Source organism: Plecotus auritus, assembly GCF_963455305.1.
Source record: "Plecotus auritus genome assembly, chromosome: 6".
NCBI lineage: Eukaryota > Metazoa > Chordata > Mammalia > Chiroptera > Vespertilionidae > Plecotus > Plecotus auritus.
Genome location: NC_137773.1, coordinates 170,015,164 through 170,032,598, shown reverse-complemented (window position 1 = coordinate 170,032,598; position 17,435 = coordinate 170,015,164). Strand labels below are relative to the sequence as shown.

The window sequence follows — 17,435 nt, the reverse complement described above, 5'->3', positions numbered from 1 at the left end:
CATTGTTGAGTATAAATATTTGTCCTTGTCTTTATTTCATTAAGACATAAACCTCAAAGTAAGATTTTAAAATTAAGTGTATGCATCATTTTAAGGTTCCTCATACATGTATTGCCAAATTGCTTTTCAGAAAGGTAATTTGCAGTCCCACAGTGTGAGGGAGTCCCCAAATGATTCTGTCTTTCAGTCAGTCAGTGAAATGTTAGGTGTTTATGGATTGATTTATTTTTTTCTGTTTCACCCTTCTTTTTTTTTTGACCATATCTTTTTTTTTTTTTAATAGTTTATTGATTTTTAGAGATAGAGAAAGGGAAAGGGGGAGAGAGAGAGAGAAACATCAATGTGAGAATGCACCATCGATTGATTGCTTCCTGCATGCCCCCTACTGGGGATGGAGCCCACAACCCAGGCATGTACCCTTGACTGGGAATGGAACAGGCAACCTCTTTGTGCGTGGGACAACTTCCAGCCAACTGACCATCTATAATAATAAAAGCGTAATATGCAAATCGACCAAACAGCGGAATGACAGTCCGGACGACCTTCCAGACGAAGCAGGGGCTGTGAGGGCCGAGGCAGCCGGGGCTGCGGCGGCCGAGCCCCTTGCACGGATTTTGTGCATCGGGTCTCTAGCATCTTAATAACCATCTTCGTCACAGTATCAGTGGGGTGGGGAGGAATGGGCAGGCGGTCAAAATGGGTTCTGACAGTGTTAATAAAAGCTTTGGAAGAGAGGTTTGATTATGAAGTTTTTAAAGTCTCCATAACTTCCAACTAAAGTTCTGTTTTCCTGGCAAAAAAGTAACTGTGGGTTGACTTTATTTTGGAGTAAATTCTACACATCAGCTTTTGCTCACATTATTTATTATGTGAGCGCTTTAGACCTGGGCTGTCACCATACTAATTTTTAAAGTCTCACTTACCCTTTGGTGTAGACATAGTGACATGCTTAGCATTTTTCATCAATTAACGAGAGGCACTACCTTTTAGGAATTTGAACTTGTTACCTGTGCTACTGGTCCAGGTTTTATTGTGTGGTTGTTAACCCCTTTATCTCTACAAACACAGAGTACTACTTTCCATGAGTTAATAGGTATCTGGTTCCTGAATACATTGCTTCCTTGACCTGAAGCTATCTTGGACTATAGCTTGTTTTACTTAGGGGGAAATAAAGATGATTTAACCCAGTACTTCAAGGGATCGATCCGCATTGGCAACCCCATCACTGCCTTGCGGGACTGGAGCAGGCTTTTCAGCCTGGCGTTCCTGGTCACCTCAGTGACCCCTGAGTCCATTAAAATTGACTACTTAGAAGAAAACTTTCAGAACATACCTTAGCAGGCAGTTACTTTCCATTAGGAAATACTTTCTTAGACATTTGGAGATACTAGTTTTGCCTGGTAGGATATTTCTCATAGTAAATAATTGACTTTAACTTTTTAATTTGTAGTTCCCATCTTAATATGCTATCTAGTGACTGCAGACTGATCCTACCTGATCACCATATAGTAATAATTGTCCAATCCAGTGAAAAACTCTGGATTCTTCCATAATCTTGGCGCTACTTCTTCATCTTTGATTTCTAGCTTATATTGACAACTGCCAGGGAGTGGAGTGCTATTCCAGAAATGTGGACTGTTGTTTACTTGGTTTGAAGAGATCAGCAGGGTTGCGTTTCTTTTGCTTGACCTGAAGGTTGTTGATGTTTCCTAGGATTTCGTATTCTGTCTTCCTTTCAGCCTATACCATTTCTGTTCGAGACGCCTTTGAAAGTTTGGCGGCAAGGTCAGGGGGCTAATGCTGAGGGAATGCTACTTCCTCCGCTCAGGTTGGCTCTTTTGTCTGATATTTCCCGAGTAAGAATTACAGTTTTCAGTTTTTATATTTGAGGAAGATATCAGATAATTTCCACATGTAAGAAGCTTAAGTCCAGTTTTAGTGTGGCTTTTCAAAAACTCTTGTAGTTGTTTGTAATAGAGGACACATTTTTTGTAGTTGTTAATCCTCAGTGGAGGATATTTTTCCATTGATGTTTAGAGTGGAAGGGAGGGGCAGAGACAGAGAGAGAAACATCCATGTGAGAGAGACACATTGATTGGTTGCTTCTGTACGCCCCCTGACCTGGACTGGGGATCAAGCCTGCAACCAAGGTACATGCCCTTGACCGGAATTGAACCTGTGACCTTCAGTCTGCAGGCCGACACTATCGGCTAGGGCGAGGGCACATATTTTTTTAAAAAGCGTGTCATTTGTTTGGGAGGTTTTGTACATTTGAATATCGGTGGTCTGGTTTTGTGGGGAAATTTGTACTACCCCAAACAAAACAGAGAGAAGTTATAAAAGTGGCCTAGTTTCTGCACATGGCCCTTTCTGTTCCAATCCTCTGCTGCTCGTGCCATGGCTTGGTTCCGAGTTACCCAGGCGGAGCCACCTCGCTTCCTTCCCTGGGCCATTCTGTCCTCACCTCTCCCGGGGGAGGTGTGAGTAGCAGACATTGTTTGATATACAGACCACACTACAGTGGTGGTGATGTCAGTGACAAGCTAAAAGAGAATTTTGACAAGAATAACAGGGTGACTTCCAAAATGACAGGAGGTTTAACAGAGGCTGGTTCTACAACTGTTTTCAGCAGCTTGCAAAATGTGTGTGGGGCCACCCACACTTCCTTCCTCTTCTCCAGCCACGCCCGCCTGCACACAGCTTGCTGCTGCTCTCCTCGCTGGGAGAACATCAGCATATTCTTGCAACAGGCACTAGTACTTCTTCCTCAGATATTGTGAACACTCAACTGCTTGGGCTGTGTCATTTAGGTCCAGCCTGGTTTCATGCATGTGTGAGCATATGCCACATTAGAAGACTGCTTTAGAATGGACCAACAACTTAGTGCTTTTCCTGCTTTAGAAGATGCCATCTTAGCTATGCAATCATTCTAAATATTGATTTAGAATAGCTTGGTGCATGCGAAAATGTGCATCATATAGAAGAAAAACCATTTCTTTATGTACGGCATCTTAGTGTTGTAAGGAAGCATAGGTTTAAAGGATGTGTACTCAAATCCAAAGGGAGGTCCTTCTACGTGAGATTATAGGTGGAGTTTCTACCGCTGTTGTGCTTTTCTGCATTTTCCAAATTGTCTAAAGTGAACTTGTATTATTTTGGGAGGAGAAACACTTAAAAATGGATACAATTCCCCCTCTGGGTCCATGTGCCCACACTGAGTGTATTCCATTTTATTTTATTTTATTTATTTATATTTTTTTAAATATATTTTATTGATATTTTACAGAGAGGAAGGGAGAGGGATAGCGAGTTAGAAACATCGATGAGAGAGAAACATCAATCAGCTGCCTCCTGCACACCTCCCACTGGGTATGTGCCTGCAACCAAGGTACATGCCCTTGACCGGAATCGAACCTGGGATCCTTTAGTCCGAAGGCCGAGGCTTTATCCACTGAGCCAAACTGGTTAGGGCTCCATTTTATTTTTAAAAATTTGTCTGAACGTATATTAGACCTAGAAAATAATTTGGAAGGCTGTTTACCAAAACGTTAGCAGGTTATATGCTGAGATATTTCTTTCATACTTGAAACAAAAATACTAAAAGGGAAATGATAGGGCAGGAGAAAAAGCAGGAAACAGCTTATAAAGTTACTAGTGGCCCGGTGCACGAAATTCATGCACATTAAAAGGGGATTAATTAGAGGAAATAATTTAATATTGCTATTTGCCCTTTCTCTATAATAGAAGTGTCAGAGATGAAAGAAAATTAGTAAAATGTATATGAAAACCTTCCTCCTATCAGAGTCTGGGCCACACCACAGAACCCAGAGTCAAGTCCCCACCCATCCACATGCGCCTCAAAATCGTGTGAGATCCAGACCTGGCTGCCCATTCCCCCATTGGGCTAGATCCAGACCCGGCCAGTCCCACCCTTGTCAAGCCCTGCCGGGCAGGGGATGTAGCCTCAGGTCCCCTGGCCCGGCACCAGGACAGGGAGTGTGGCCTGAGGTCCCCCAGCCTGGTGCCAAGGTGGGAGGCGTGGCCTGAGGTCCCCTGTCAAGCCCTGCCAGGTAGGGGATGCGGTCTGAGGTCCCCCGCCTGGCGCTGGGGCAGGGGGAGCAGCCTCAGGTCCCCTAGCCTAGCACCAGGACAGGAAGCACACCTTGAGGTCCCCTGTCAAGCCCTGCCGGGTGGGGGGCATGGCCTGAAGTCCCCTGTCAAGCCCCACCAGGTGGGGGGCGCAGCCAGAGGTCTCCCAGCCTGGCGCTGGGGCGGGGAGAGCAGCCTGAGGTCCCCTAGCCCAGCCCCAGGACGGGAAGTGCACCTTGAGGTCAAGCCCTGCTGGGTGGGGGACACAGCCTAAGGTCCCCTGTCAAGCCCCACGGGGGCAGGGGAGGGCGTAGCCTCAGGTCCCTGCTGATTGCTTGTTAAGGCTCCTTATGGGAACTTGGCCTCAGCTGTGGGTGCAGCCATCTTTGTGATGGAGTGATGGTTAATTAGCATATTTCCTCTTTATTAGATAGGATAGGATGTACAGTATGGTCACACCTTTGTAAAACAATAAAAAAAGTTGCATATGAATCTTTGCAGAAAGACCTCCAAGATATTAACAGTGCTGATCTTCAGTGGTAGGACTGTGGATACCTCTTTATTTCCTGCTTTCTAGTCTGTATTTTTTGAGATTTTTCTGTAAGAATATATTACTTTGATGGGAAAAAATGTAAAGAAATAGTCCTTTTCTGAAGGATAGATTTGATAGAAAGTCATCTTAGTATCAATTTAAAAGCAAGTACTTAGATTTTGTGCGATGTTTTATTGAAAAATCATCAGACTTTGATGCTCAACTAGAGACATTATTTCCTTTATCAATCTTACAGCACCCATTTTCAATTTCATACATGTTAGGAAAATGAACAGCAGGATTTTTATGAAAGCCACGGAGATAATAGCTCAGTAAATTCATTCTCTTGAAGTAGCAGGGAAGACTGAAAGAGTGTCGACTTGGGTGAGGGAGAACGCAGCCATCAGGACAGCGATGGTGGTGGTGGTAGCTAGTGCTTAATGCATGCTTGCTCTACGCTAGCCTTTATACTAAACACTTTACCTACATTAATTCATTTAATCCCTATCACAACCCATGAGGTTCTCTTTTTACACTATAGTTTCTAATGAGGAAACTGACCACACATAGAGATCAGGGTTTGCTCAGGTCCCCTGGCTAGTGATTGGTGAGCAGGGATTCCAGTCCAGTTGTTGGCCTTCAGACCCAGTGTCAACCACACTGGACCATCACAGTGCCTTGCCATCGAGACTGTGGGTGAAACAAAGGCTACTGAAATAGAGAAGCAGGCACAGGTGATGGGAGGAGCTGCTGTATCCCACTTGGAGCTGAAGGACCCCGTGCATCCCAGGGGTCACCTGGCATTAGACGGCAGGCCTGTGCCCTTGACTTTGCTGGCCCCGTTTTGCTGGCCCCGAACTGTCTCCATCTCTCTCCATTCCCTCACTCCCAGCAATACACTTGTGTTCACACCCACCTTTCCTTCTTCTTTCACCTTTCTGCCTACTTTCCCCCAAGCTCATGTGAACTTGAATTAATGCTTATGGACACTCACCCGTCGTGTATTGCATAAATGGCCTTTGGCCTAGTATTATGACTGCTTAGGCCTCTCAGTTAGTTGTGTGATATTTAGTGTCCTCGCAAGGTCTACAAGGCTTCCTCCAGCCAGTCTCCCTCACTGTGCCATGAACGTGATGTCCGTGAGCTGCTCCCATTCTCTGTGTCCATAGTGATAGTTCCTTCTTTACTATCGGGTAGAAAGCCTCTGGTGCAAAGGTGTTTGGTGTGCTCCCTGGTGGTGGCATTGCCATGGACTTCTGCTGGCTTGCTGGAGGACCGGGTGGGAAAGGTTGTCCTCCTGAGCCACTGGAGTGAGTGTTTCCTGAGCCTGGAGGGGCTTCTGCAGGCAGGTTGGGCTTGGAAGCCAGGCTGAGCGGGTTGGAGCCCTGGACGGCTGCTTAGTGGGCACCTTGAGCCTCACTGTGCCCACCCTGCAGGCTCTCGGTGAGGAGGCTGTGACGTACGGATTTGGTGCCTACTGCCAGGAGGCATTTAGAAAATGGCCAGTTTAGTGTTGTTCAGTGTTATCATTTCTTCCTCCTTCCAGTGGAGCAGTCTTTCTGACCTTTCTACCTGGAACGATCTCTAGGTATCTGTTCACTGTGCAATTCCTGTTGACTACAAAGATTCCTGGAACCGGTTGCAGTTCACAGTGGGGAGAAAGATAATGGGAGACGGGTCACTAAAAACAAGTATGCCATTTTTATATGTTTGGATCCAGCCTTAGGGTATATAATTCGACTTGAAGCAAATTTAAAACAAATGGAACTAAACTAAAATATTTTTCTGTGTTTTCTTTTAGGAGAAAAAAGCAACTAACAAAACACAGAAATAAGGAGGATTATTCAATATGCAGTTTGCAGGGTATGTCTCGGAGCCAGTACAAAGTCACCTTTGCTTTATGTAACCCACATCTTAACAGTTGGCATTGGTGTTCACAGTGGTTTTCAGGCACTGCGAGATCCTCAGAGATCAAAAAAGATCTAGTTGTTTCCTACACTAAATCAAAATACACTTGATGGTGAGATTAGACAGTGGACTAATAATACTTTAAGAGATGCTCACTAACAAGGATATTTTTCCTCCCAACCTTCAGTTAATTACGATGTCCTGTTTTTAGGTATACAATAGACACTGAAAAAGGGATATGTGTACAAAGAAAGTAAATTATTTGATAGTGAGAGTGATGAATCCTTTCACTACAGGGTAGTCTGTCTTTACAGAGATCCTGTAAGGTTCGTTCCCATGAACTTGCTAATGGATTAAAAATTATTTCCTAGTGCCCTTTTGCTGGCACAGTTCTGGGAAGGGAAATGTCATAGAGTGTTAATCGTGATTACCTCTGGGTACCCCCCAAAAAGACTTTTTTCCTTATCTCTTTATTCATTTACTACTTTTGTAATAAAAAATTTCAATTAATTCAGTTAAAATTTAATTTAAACAAACAGATTTATTTATAAAATGTGATTTATATATCCACTTTCCAGGAATTGCATCTAAACTAAAGTGATAGATGAAAAAAAAAAGTATTATATAACTTGGGGGCATCCTGAAGAAGTTTGTTTTGAAAACTGAAATTGTATTTGCAATAGTAACATCGACTTGGGTAGAATTTTAAGAATAATTACTGCCCTTATAATTAATTGAAGTTAAAGATTTAAAGATACTTTTCTGCCTCCTGGAGTTAGCTTAGAGTTCTATTTTTGAAAAATATGCTTGAATTAAACTTTCTTGGGGGGAACTAATGTCCAAATAAAGTAAGATCTTACCATTTAGATTTTCCTGTTAATCTTATTAAAATTATTAGCTCAGATGCCAGGGATAACACACAGTATAGAAAAAATTTGCTTTCTCCCCCCCCACCCCCAACACTTACTTATACATATGACTGGTTTCTTATTTAAACAATCTCAATAGAAACAGAATTAATAATTTAGTTTGGTTTCTGAAATTAATTTGCAGAAACTGTAGCATAATGGTTCAGAGCACAGATTTTAGTGTCAGATGGCTCACCTCTTTTACACACTGGCCTGTAGCCTAGGCCAAGTTACTTACTACTCTGTGCCTCAAAACGGGGCCACGAATCCGTATCTCTGAGGGCAGTTGTAAGGATTGAATGAGGATGACGAAAAACATTTCGCGTGTTTTGACTTACTTTGTTTATTTAAATATATTTAGAGAGGGGGGTAGTCATAGTTATGTGATTCATATCATTTCCATTTGCATGGGAGATTGACTTTATGCCTTTTTTATAGATGACATTTTCACTCCTAAGATATTACCTTAAATGTAACTTGTTTAGAGTAGTCAAATGTTTATAAAGGGTGTGGGCTTTGAAATGAAAATTCAGTTTCCATGTATTCAAGCTTCTCTTAAAAAATTTTTAATGAAATTATAAAAGGAAATGTTATAGAAACTTAATTTTGTTTCTTCTCTTATTTTGTAGATGCCCATGGCAACATTGAAAATGAATTCCTTATTTTCACCAGATATTCTTCTATGAGAAGACACGTTTCTGACAGTCTGAATAGCTTTCCTTCTGTTGGACCAGCATGGCAGGATTCAAGCGAGGATACGATGGGAAGATTGCTGGATTGTATGATCTGGATAAAACCTTGGGCCGAGGTCACTTTGCAGTGGTTAAGCTTGCCAGGCATGTCTTCACAGGTGAAAAGGTGGCAGTAAAAGTGATCGACAAGACAAAACTGGACACGCTGGCCACTGGCCACCTTTTCCAAGAAGTGAGGTGCATGAAACTGGTGCAGCATCCCAACATCGTGCGTCTCTATGAAGTGATCGACACCCAGACCAAGCTGTATCTCATTCTGGAACTCGGGGATGGAGGAGACATGTTCGATTACATAATGAAACACGAGGAGGGCCTGAATGAAGACTTGGCCAAGAAGTACTTTGCTCAGATAGTTCATGCTATCTCTTATTGCCATAAACTCCACGTGGTTCACAGGGACTTGAAACCCGAGAATGTGGTCTTCTTTGAAAAGCAAGGTCTTGTGAAGCTGACAGACTTTGGTTTCAGCAACAAATTTCAGCCAGGGAAGAAGCTCACTACCAGCTGTGGGTCTCTCGCATATTCTGCTCCAGAAATCCTGCTTGGGGATGAGTATGATGCACCTGCCGTAGGTAGGTCACCTGCCAACACCTCTCACTTGAATTCTAGTGGCTAGAGTGCAGTGGGTCAGGTCAGTTGTTTTGTGTGTGTGTGTGTGTGTGTTTTTTAATCTAAAAATAATTTCTAAGAGAATTTCTATTAAATGCATCTTAATGAACAGATTGAGTTTTATGAATGCCATATAGCCCTAAAGTTGGTCATTAGTTTATTTTACCTTTTCAATGGCAAATGTTTATAAAGTATTTTTTGTCAGAACAAAGGAAAACGAGTAAGTTATCATTTAAGGTAATCTCTTATCTGGTTATTATACTATTTTTAAAGGACTGGGTGCTTTTCCAATCTTCTTAGGTTCTTCTAGTCATTTCCTTTCTGGGAATCCCTTTAACAGTCACTGAGACCCTTGCGGTAAAGGTACTACGAATATTATAGTGCAATGCGAAGAATTTGGGCATTGGAACCATTTATTAGTTGTGACCCTGGACAGTGTACTTGATCTCTCTGCTTCATTTCTTCATCTATAAAACAGATCAGCTACAGGCATCATGGTATCCTGTACTACAAGACACGGCTTTTCAAGTTAGACGATGTGCTCTGGAAAAGAAAGGGCTAAGGAATGGTTTCTGGAAGGCAGGTATCTCACTGTAGATGTTCCTGAGGTGTGTAGGGGTTGTTTTTACTTCATTTTTAGTAATTATGGTCTGGGAATGAAAGTCGCTATGATAGAAACACACTGCACTTTTTCAGTGTTCACCTGCATGCTAACAAAGATCAGTCTTACACTGTCATTTTAAGAATAAAAGCAATTTTAAAATCAGGTAATTAGCCAAAAATGATCCCGTGTCCGCGGAGGTGAGAGCAGTTAGCCTTCACCATGTTCAACGCATGTACTTGTATTTGTTTTAGAGCAACAGTTCTTCACTCTCTCTGGTTCAGTGATACCTTAAGTTCTGGCAGACACATCTTAAAATTGGGTGCTTAAGCATCTTTAATTATTCCTTCTCTGGACCTAATTTACTACTCATGAAGGACATCTCAGAATCCAGTGTGAATTTAAAAATGACTGTCTAGTCTATCCGAAGAGAGGTGCTTGCCTGTGAAGAAGTAGATTAGTAAAACGTAAGCTGAGACGTTCTGGACTATTAATTTCTATGCAGCTTACGGTTGGTATAATATGTGAGTTTTGGGAAACCTTGACATATTCAAGCCGAGAGGTGGTTAGACTAGAAGCCACGTTTAATGCACTGAGGTAGTTACTCCTCGCTCTGCTCTAGTCCTCGGATAAAATATCTCACACACACCCCTTAAGAGTCTTCTAGAGCCGCAGTCGCCAACCGGTGTCTGCGGACCACTGGTGGTCCGTGAGGTCCGAAAGGTTGGCGACCGCTGTTCTAGAGGATCTAGCAAATGGGTGGCCCCAGAAGACCTGACTGCAGCAGTACATGTATAATCTGTTGAAATATTTAAATACTTTCCCTGAGAATCTTGTAAAGGATTACTCCTTCCCATACAGATAGTACAACCTAAGCCACAATACCTTTGGGATAGAACTTTGACGTAGGCCTAAAGCAGTGGTCGGCAAACTCATTAGTCAACAGAGCCAAATATCAACAGTACAACGATTGAAATTTCTTTTGAGAGCCAAATTTTTTAAACTTAAACTTCTTCTAACACCACTTCTTCAAAATAGACTCGCCCAGGCCGTGGTATTTTGTGGAAGAGCCACACTCAGGGGGCCAAAGAGCCGCATGTGGCTCGCGAGCCGCAGTTTGCCGGCCACTGGCCTGAAGGATTGGAAATTTCCTCTTTGGTTTCCGTAAATCTGCTGTTATCATTTCTGTCATGGGTTGGTAACTCCTTGCTTCTATTCAGATTTATTCCAGGAAAGCTGTGCGTGTCCTTGCTTTCCCAGTGCTTCCCAAGCTACCGGGTCTGAGTGGGGACAGTTTCATTTCCCACCTCAGTAACTGCCCCTAGAGGCAGATGGCCTCCCATTGGTCAGTGTTTTCTGACCTGGTTAGAGTTTGTATTAGTTACTCTTCCACTGTTGCCCTGGACACATGGGCCTGATGGGTTCCGATTGGGAGACCTTAGGCGATGGCACAGTTTTAGTTCCGAGCGTGGAGACTGGGATCATACGTTTTGAGGGAAGATTTGTGCCTCTTCTCCGCCTAGGGGAGGAAGTTGGTCTGTTAAATTTAACATAGTCCCTTGTTTATTTCATTTTAAAGTAAACATGAAGCTCGCATTGTTCCTGCCCAGCAGAGGCTGCATGGCCACCTGGGTCCTGGCACGGTCACACACGTGGCATTCAGTTGTCAAGAACTGAAAAGCACGTCCATACAAATGTGCCACACACGCTCCCAACCCAGCCACCAAGTGCAAGGTCACTTCTCTGAAAGATACCTTTTACAAAGTATAACACCATCATGAGTCATACAAAGCCACGAGCATAAACAAAATCCCTCTCCTAAACTTTCTGAAGTTGCACATGCCTATGAGAAGTGACATTCATTTCCGAAATCAGAGTTCATTGATCTGGCACGAACTCTTTGTAAATAAAGGCTCTTTATTCAGTGTTAGTTCTGTATTTACAATATGCGGGCTTGTAATGTGAATGTTGTACGATTGTATTTGGGGAGCAGGCGGGCAAGCTTCTGTGCCTTGGGTTTTACAATTAAGCTGCTGTTGAATTTAGTGTGTGTAATAAAGATTCTTGAGCATGAAATGTTGTGGGTGGAGTAATCTACAGGTACCGTAAAGATGGTTATTTCAGGCTAACTCCATCATTGATTCTTCAGTGACTGGCCTGGAAGAGGTGGGAGAAACGGTTTATGAGTTTTGATGTTCTCCCTGCTGCGTGTTTAGTTCTGCTGCTTATTGCTTTCCCTGTCGTAAGCCCAGGTCAAATGAAGTAGAGGTGGATGCTCCTTGAAAAGTATAATTTGCTCTACTGTACTAGTGGTATGGTAAGCTTTAAACAGGTCGTTCTCAGCTCACCACCCATCGATTTCACTAGGGGAGATGAAAACAAAACACCCACCTTGCCTGGGCCCCACCCCTAAAGATTCTGATTCCGATCATCTTGGTGTGGCCACACCTAGAAGCTTCCCTGGGCTTCCGACGTGCATCCAGCCCTACCTACCGTTGACTTGAACCCTAGATTCCCGTATTTTTAGTTACTAGTAGAAAAATAGATGTCCAACATTTTAATTCTCATGTTCTTTAAAGAGTAAGTGTTGGGGCGGGGGCGGGGGGGATGTAACATCTAGCTTCAAAAAAGGCACAAGAACGTATAGTTGTGTTTTGATGCCCAAAGCTGTGCTCATCATTTTCTTTTCATCTGCCCTTTCATTCAGTCTGTTCACGTCACCCCTCTGTTCAGAACTCTTTCAAGACCTCCCATTTCATTCGGAACCAAAACGGGAGCCCTCCCGGTGCCCAGCATGGCCCTCAGAACTGGCTTCCCGTCTCTTCCCTGACTAATCCCTCCCACTGTCTCCCAGCTGCCTGCTCAGCTCCAGCCACTCCGCCTCCTTGCTGTTAGCTACAGTCCACACGCACGCCTGCCTCAGGTCCCTCCACCTCCCCTCCCCTGGCCGAGGGCACTCTGGCCCCCATACCACTTCCTGGCGGCCTCACCATCTGCTCTGTAGGTGGAGGGCCCCACCATTGCCTTTCTCCTGCCTCACCTGACTCATTTCTCTGGCTTGCCCTGGTGAAATCGGGGTAATGGTAGTGCCTGCCTTGGGGTTGTTACGGGGTTAGATGAATGCATGGTGCGTGTGAAGAACGGAGCTTAGGCAGAGGCAAGCGCAGCCTCGGTGATCAGCGGTGCGTCCAGCACCTCCTCTTGGAGGGATCGCGGAATGACATGTTTCTTTGGTGCTGCGGCTGCCGTCCCAGAGCGTGTGCAAGGATCGCGGCCTTCTGCCTTCCGAGGTGCTTTCTTCTCCTTGGGAAATCTGTCCTCCGGAGAATTTCTGAAATGTTGGCTGCCGTGGGAAACTGGGAGGAAGGGCAGGCCCGAGACCTTTGCTCCTGTGTTTTTCTGCCCCACGGTTTTAGTTGTATTTAACTTTCCGAATGTCAGGTTATTTGTCTTTAGGGAGTAGGTTAGCTTCTAAAGTAGGCACTTTTCTGAGTGTGTGTTAAATGTTAGATAAAATAAAACATGAAAGAGTTGGTATTTATTTGGTAACTGGTTAGTTTCTTGGATCTTCAGAAGAGCTTTTCAAATCGCCCAAATAGTCACTGTTTTAATACAGGGATCCATGTAGAAACTGAAGCCACGTGCTTTCACTTCAGATTGTAGCACAGGAGAAGGAACCTTTAGCCAGGTGAAAACATCAAATCAGCTTGGGTATTTTTTAAAGCTTTTTTTGTGTTTCTGAGGGTGTGGGGGTCAGGGGAGAAGAAACATAAACCTGTTGAAGAAAGTCTAGTTTGTAGAACAGAAAATCAGTAGTTAGAACAAACTTTAACACAATACATTTGGAATCCTGTTAGAATACAGATCACATCCTACCTAGACGGTTTGGCTTAGTGGGTAGAGCGTTGGCCTGTGGACTGAAGGGTCGAGGGTTCGATTTCCATCAGGGTGCACATACTTCGGTTGCAGGCTTGATCCCCGGCCCTGGTCGGGGATCGTGTGGGAGACAACCAATCGATGTGTCTTTCCCACATTGATGTTCTCTCTCTCCCCCTCCTCCCTCCCTTCCACTCTCTCTAAAAATCAATGGGAAAATATCCTTGGGTGAGGAATTAACAACAACAAAAAGAATACACATCGCTGCGCAGACTCAACTCCAAGTGGCCAGGTGGAGTTCTTGTCAAGTTTTTAAGAATTGCTGCAGAACACGTGTATCTGCTTACATCAGGATGCTGTGCTTCCTAACTCTGTGCTCGCTCCGAGATGGCCTGATGGGACCAGGTAGTGACAGTTTCTAGGGAAACCCTGTCTGCTCATGTCAGGAAGTGGCTTCTTGAGAAACAATAACATTATCATGCAGAGTCACTTCTTGGGTTTGGTTCTTTCAGGGGCTGGGGCTGCTGTCAATCAGATCCTCACAGGTTAAGGATGACTCCGGTGGAGAAGGTGAGGAGGAGAGCAGAAGTAGAACAGGTGCCACAGAGCTGAGCCCGCTCATCAGCGGAGATGCACTGGGGACCAGTGCTCATTACATATGGAACTCCCATACGTGTCCGTCACTGTTTTCACCTGATTGCCACCGTTCTATGGACCCATTTTCTATGTCACTCCCTTTGTCTTACCTAATTTATCTTGACTTATTAGCCTTATAGTGATGTGATGTACAGTCCTAAACAGTGCCTAATTTAATAGTTTACAGTTTTAATTCAGCGTTATTTAAACTTGGAGCCCCAGGAGGACCTCAGGATTTGTGGCGGTGCCTGCTAAGAAGGAAGACAAGAGTGTGGAGCGAACTCTTTATAGAAGCACAGAACCCGGGTGCATGGAACGCCCCAGGCACTGGGTGGGCACACTGGTTGGATAAAAAGAAGAGGGGGGTTGTAGGCGGCTAAAAAAAGCGGGTGATGAAATGCAGAGGGCACATGCCCCGATTGCCTCTTCCCTTTGGAATTGGATGGGGTGATGCCAGGTCTTGCACACTCCAGATGGCTCCCTGTCCCCTCTTGCTCAATAGTAGGGTCCTTGAGAGAGGGAACTGTGTGTTTGTTTATATCTTATCCGTGCCCCGTCCTCATCACCTGGTAAACAGGACAAGCTCTCAATGTTTAACTGAATCAATATTACAGGGATGAACTAAAGAAATGAAAATGGTGCTCACTTCGGCAGCACATATACTAAAAATTGGAACGATACAGAGAAGATTAGCATGACCCCAACGCAAGGATGACACGTAAATTCGTGAAGTGTTCCGTATTTAAAAAACAAACCAACAAAAAAGTGAAAATGTACGTCCGTCTGAACTGCTTTAGAGTTTAATGGTGGTCCCCTCCTTGCTCCTCTTGGTCTCTGCTCACATCCTAATGCCTTTTCTTGTCTTCTGTCTGTGTGAGTTCTAGACTCACTCTGAGTCTCCCGAAAGCTGCGATTCCCTCTGTAGAGGGGCTCAGAGGCGTGGTTTCACAGGCATAGTATGGACCACATAAAGCCCTTTCTCACCAGGTGGTTTTTTTTTTTTTTCCTTTAATATATTTTTACTGATTTCAGAGAGGGAGAGGGAGAGGGAGATAGAAACATCAGCGATGAGAGTAATCGATTGCCTGTCTCCTGCACGCCCCTGCTGGGGATCAAGCCTGCAACCTGGCACATGCCCTGACCGGGGAATGGAACCGTGACCTCTTGCTTCATAGGTTGACGCTCAACCACTGAGCCACACCGGCTGGGCCTCCCCCGGTGTTTTTTAAAAGGCCAGATTTTGGTAAGGTACAACTTTGTAACGGTTGCTTCACCCAGGCCTTTAGAAATAGCTCGAAGGATTGTTCTGGCTAGGTGGGAATTTCAAGACGGCCAGAGCATCCTGACTGACTGGGAATGTACCCGAGTGGGTGCCTGGGGCTCTGGCTCAGTGTCCCCTTTCCGTCGAGAACCCTCAGGTTTGTGCTGAAGCAGGGAACTGGAACTTGAGGGGGGAGGCCCGCAGCACTGGCTTTCCAAGGCCCCGACCCCTGCCTAGACACTGTGATGCTGAGTTACCACCTGAAAACTGAGCTGTGTCTGGGATTCTGTGGCCCCACAGCCCCCCTTTTCCTTTCATCCCATTTTATAAAACTATTCGGGGTTTTTTATGAAACATCAGTGAGTTTAATATTTGAGTTTTTAAATCCTTGAAGGAAGTTATTTGTGCTAAAAATGACAATGAAAATAATTCCTGCTGTAGCCACGCGTGCTGTGGAGAGAGTGGTGTGTGCATCCATGCAGGGAGCCTCGCGAAGTGGTGTCCCCAGCGCACAGGCTGAGAACCATCTCGTGAGGAGGGACGTGTCCAGGCTTTATTGCCTTTTATATTCCTATAAAGAGCTTTGTGCTTATGCAGTTAAAGTGTGTACACATCATAATATTCTCTCAAGTGCAGTAAATTTTTAAAATTTTTTACAAGTAATAAATGAATGCTCTTATAAGGAAATTCAAATAATACAGGGGTGTTTCGAATGAAAAGTATAAACTCCTTTTTGCTTTTCTAGCCATCTCCTGACTTAGAGTCACTGTTTTCATCGGTGCTCGCAGGCTGTGCAGCAGCAGCGCCCCACTGTCTGCCCAGACCCCCCTCTGACGTTACCAGAGCAGTGGTGGTGTCGCACTTTCCCGAGGGGAGAAGTGAGATGTATAAAAGCCAGGCCCGGAATCCATAGCTGATGAAATGGCTGAAGTAGAATTTGAACCCAGGTCTCTGCTGAAAGAAGTCAGCCAGCGATCTGTCTCAGCCTGGGTTATCTTTCCCTCTTCATCCGTCAAGGTCACCTCCTGAGTGGCGCCAAGGTCGGAGTCATAAAGTTACTTGTGAAAGAGTGCTGAGTTGCAGTTGTCTTCTGCTTCTCTGGTTTGGGTTTGCTAACCTGTGCAGTCCTCCAGCGTGTGCTTGATAACCCTTTGACTCCTGGAACTTTGTCCTGTTCTCTTCTGGCTTGTAAAACAGGTTTGCACAAGGCCTGACACAACTAAAACGAAATGCAGCGCGTCTTCACTGATGGCCCCCACCCCATGTGCACACCCTCCGCACTCCTTACTCTCCTTTCTCTCTCAGCTGTTATTTGAAGGACAGGAACCGGCCACCTCCACCTCAGCTGCCTTTTGGGGGCTCTGCCCTGTTGGGCAGGACTACCTCCTGCAGGGGACACACTCTGCATGTGAGGCGCTCTTCGGGAGGGCGGGAAACAGAACACCTGTAACTACAGCTCATCGTAGTGATGCTGAATCACAAGGTGGCTCAGCTCGCCAGGTCACCAGGTCACTCGGGGCCTCTGAGGGTTCTAAGCACAGGCCCTGGCAGGATCTCCCTGACGGGGAAGTCAGAGAACCCACAGAATGTAGAGTCTGGGATGTCTCCAAGATTTCGATTGGGTGGAGTTGCACTGACCAGGCTAGAACCCAAATGGAGACAAACAGGTTGGGTGAGATGATAAGCTAGTTTGGGCAGCACTGATGTTTGATGTGGGGAAGACATTTTTGAAGTAGATATGGGGTGATGGCACTCATCCTTATTTTTATTTTTTAATATATTTTATTGATTTTTTACAGCGAGGAAGGGAGAGGGATAGAGAGTTAGAAACATCAATAAGAGAGAAACATCGATCAGCTGCCTCCTGCACACCTCCCACTGGGGATGTGCCCGCAACCAAGGTACGTGCCCTTGACCGGAATCGAACCTGGGACCTTTCAGTTCGCAGGCTGACGCTCTATCCACTGAGCCAAACCAGTTTCGGCTCATCCTTATTTTTATTTTCTTAAGAGAAGAAATAATTCCCTTGTTAAGTAATAAAACTTTGCTTCTCACTAGAATGTTGATAAAACCAGGAGTAACAGAGACATCCTAAAACATGGACTTGTCCAAATTCTTCATTCCTCTTCTGCTTTCATTCTTACTCTGTTCATTCAGATGATCTACTTTCAGAATGGTCTCTAGTCACGCCCCTTAGAACCAGCCACTGATCTTGTCCAGAAAGGATCCTTAGGAACCAAAGCTCTAGGTCAGTGGTTCTCAA

The 17,435-nt window shown here is 44.7% G+C and overlaps 1 protein-coding gene across 4 annotated transcripts in view; it reads left to right on the top strand.

Annotated features, from left to right (window-relative positions):
- The window catches only part of SNRK (SNF related kinase), a 39,506-nt gene that overhangs the window by 7,443 nt on the left and 14,628 nt on the right, over nucleotides 1-17,435 (top strand). For 2 of the 4 annotated variants that reach the window (XM_080675238.1, XM_080675237.1), the window contains 2 exons: nucleotides 6,423-6,484; nucleotides 8,067-8,761. In XM_080675238.1, coding sequence (XP_080531364.1) covers nucleotides 8,173-8,761 — 589 coding nt within the window. In that variant the 5' untranslated portion in view covers nucleotides 6,423-6,484; nucleotides 8,067-8,172. The remainder of the gene's footprint in view (nucleotides 1-6,422; nucleotides 6,485-8,066; nucleotides 8,762-17,435) is intronic. The other 2 variants (XM_080675240.1, XM_080675239.1) reach the window with 2 other exon arrangements.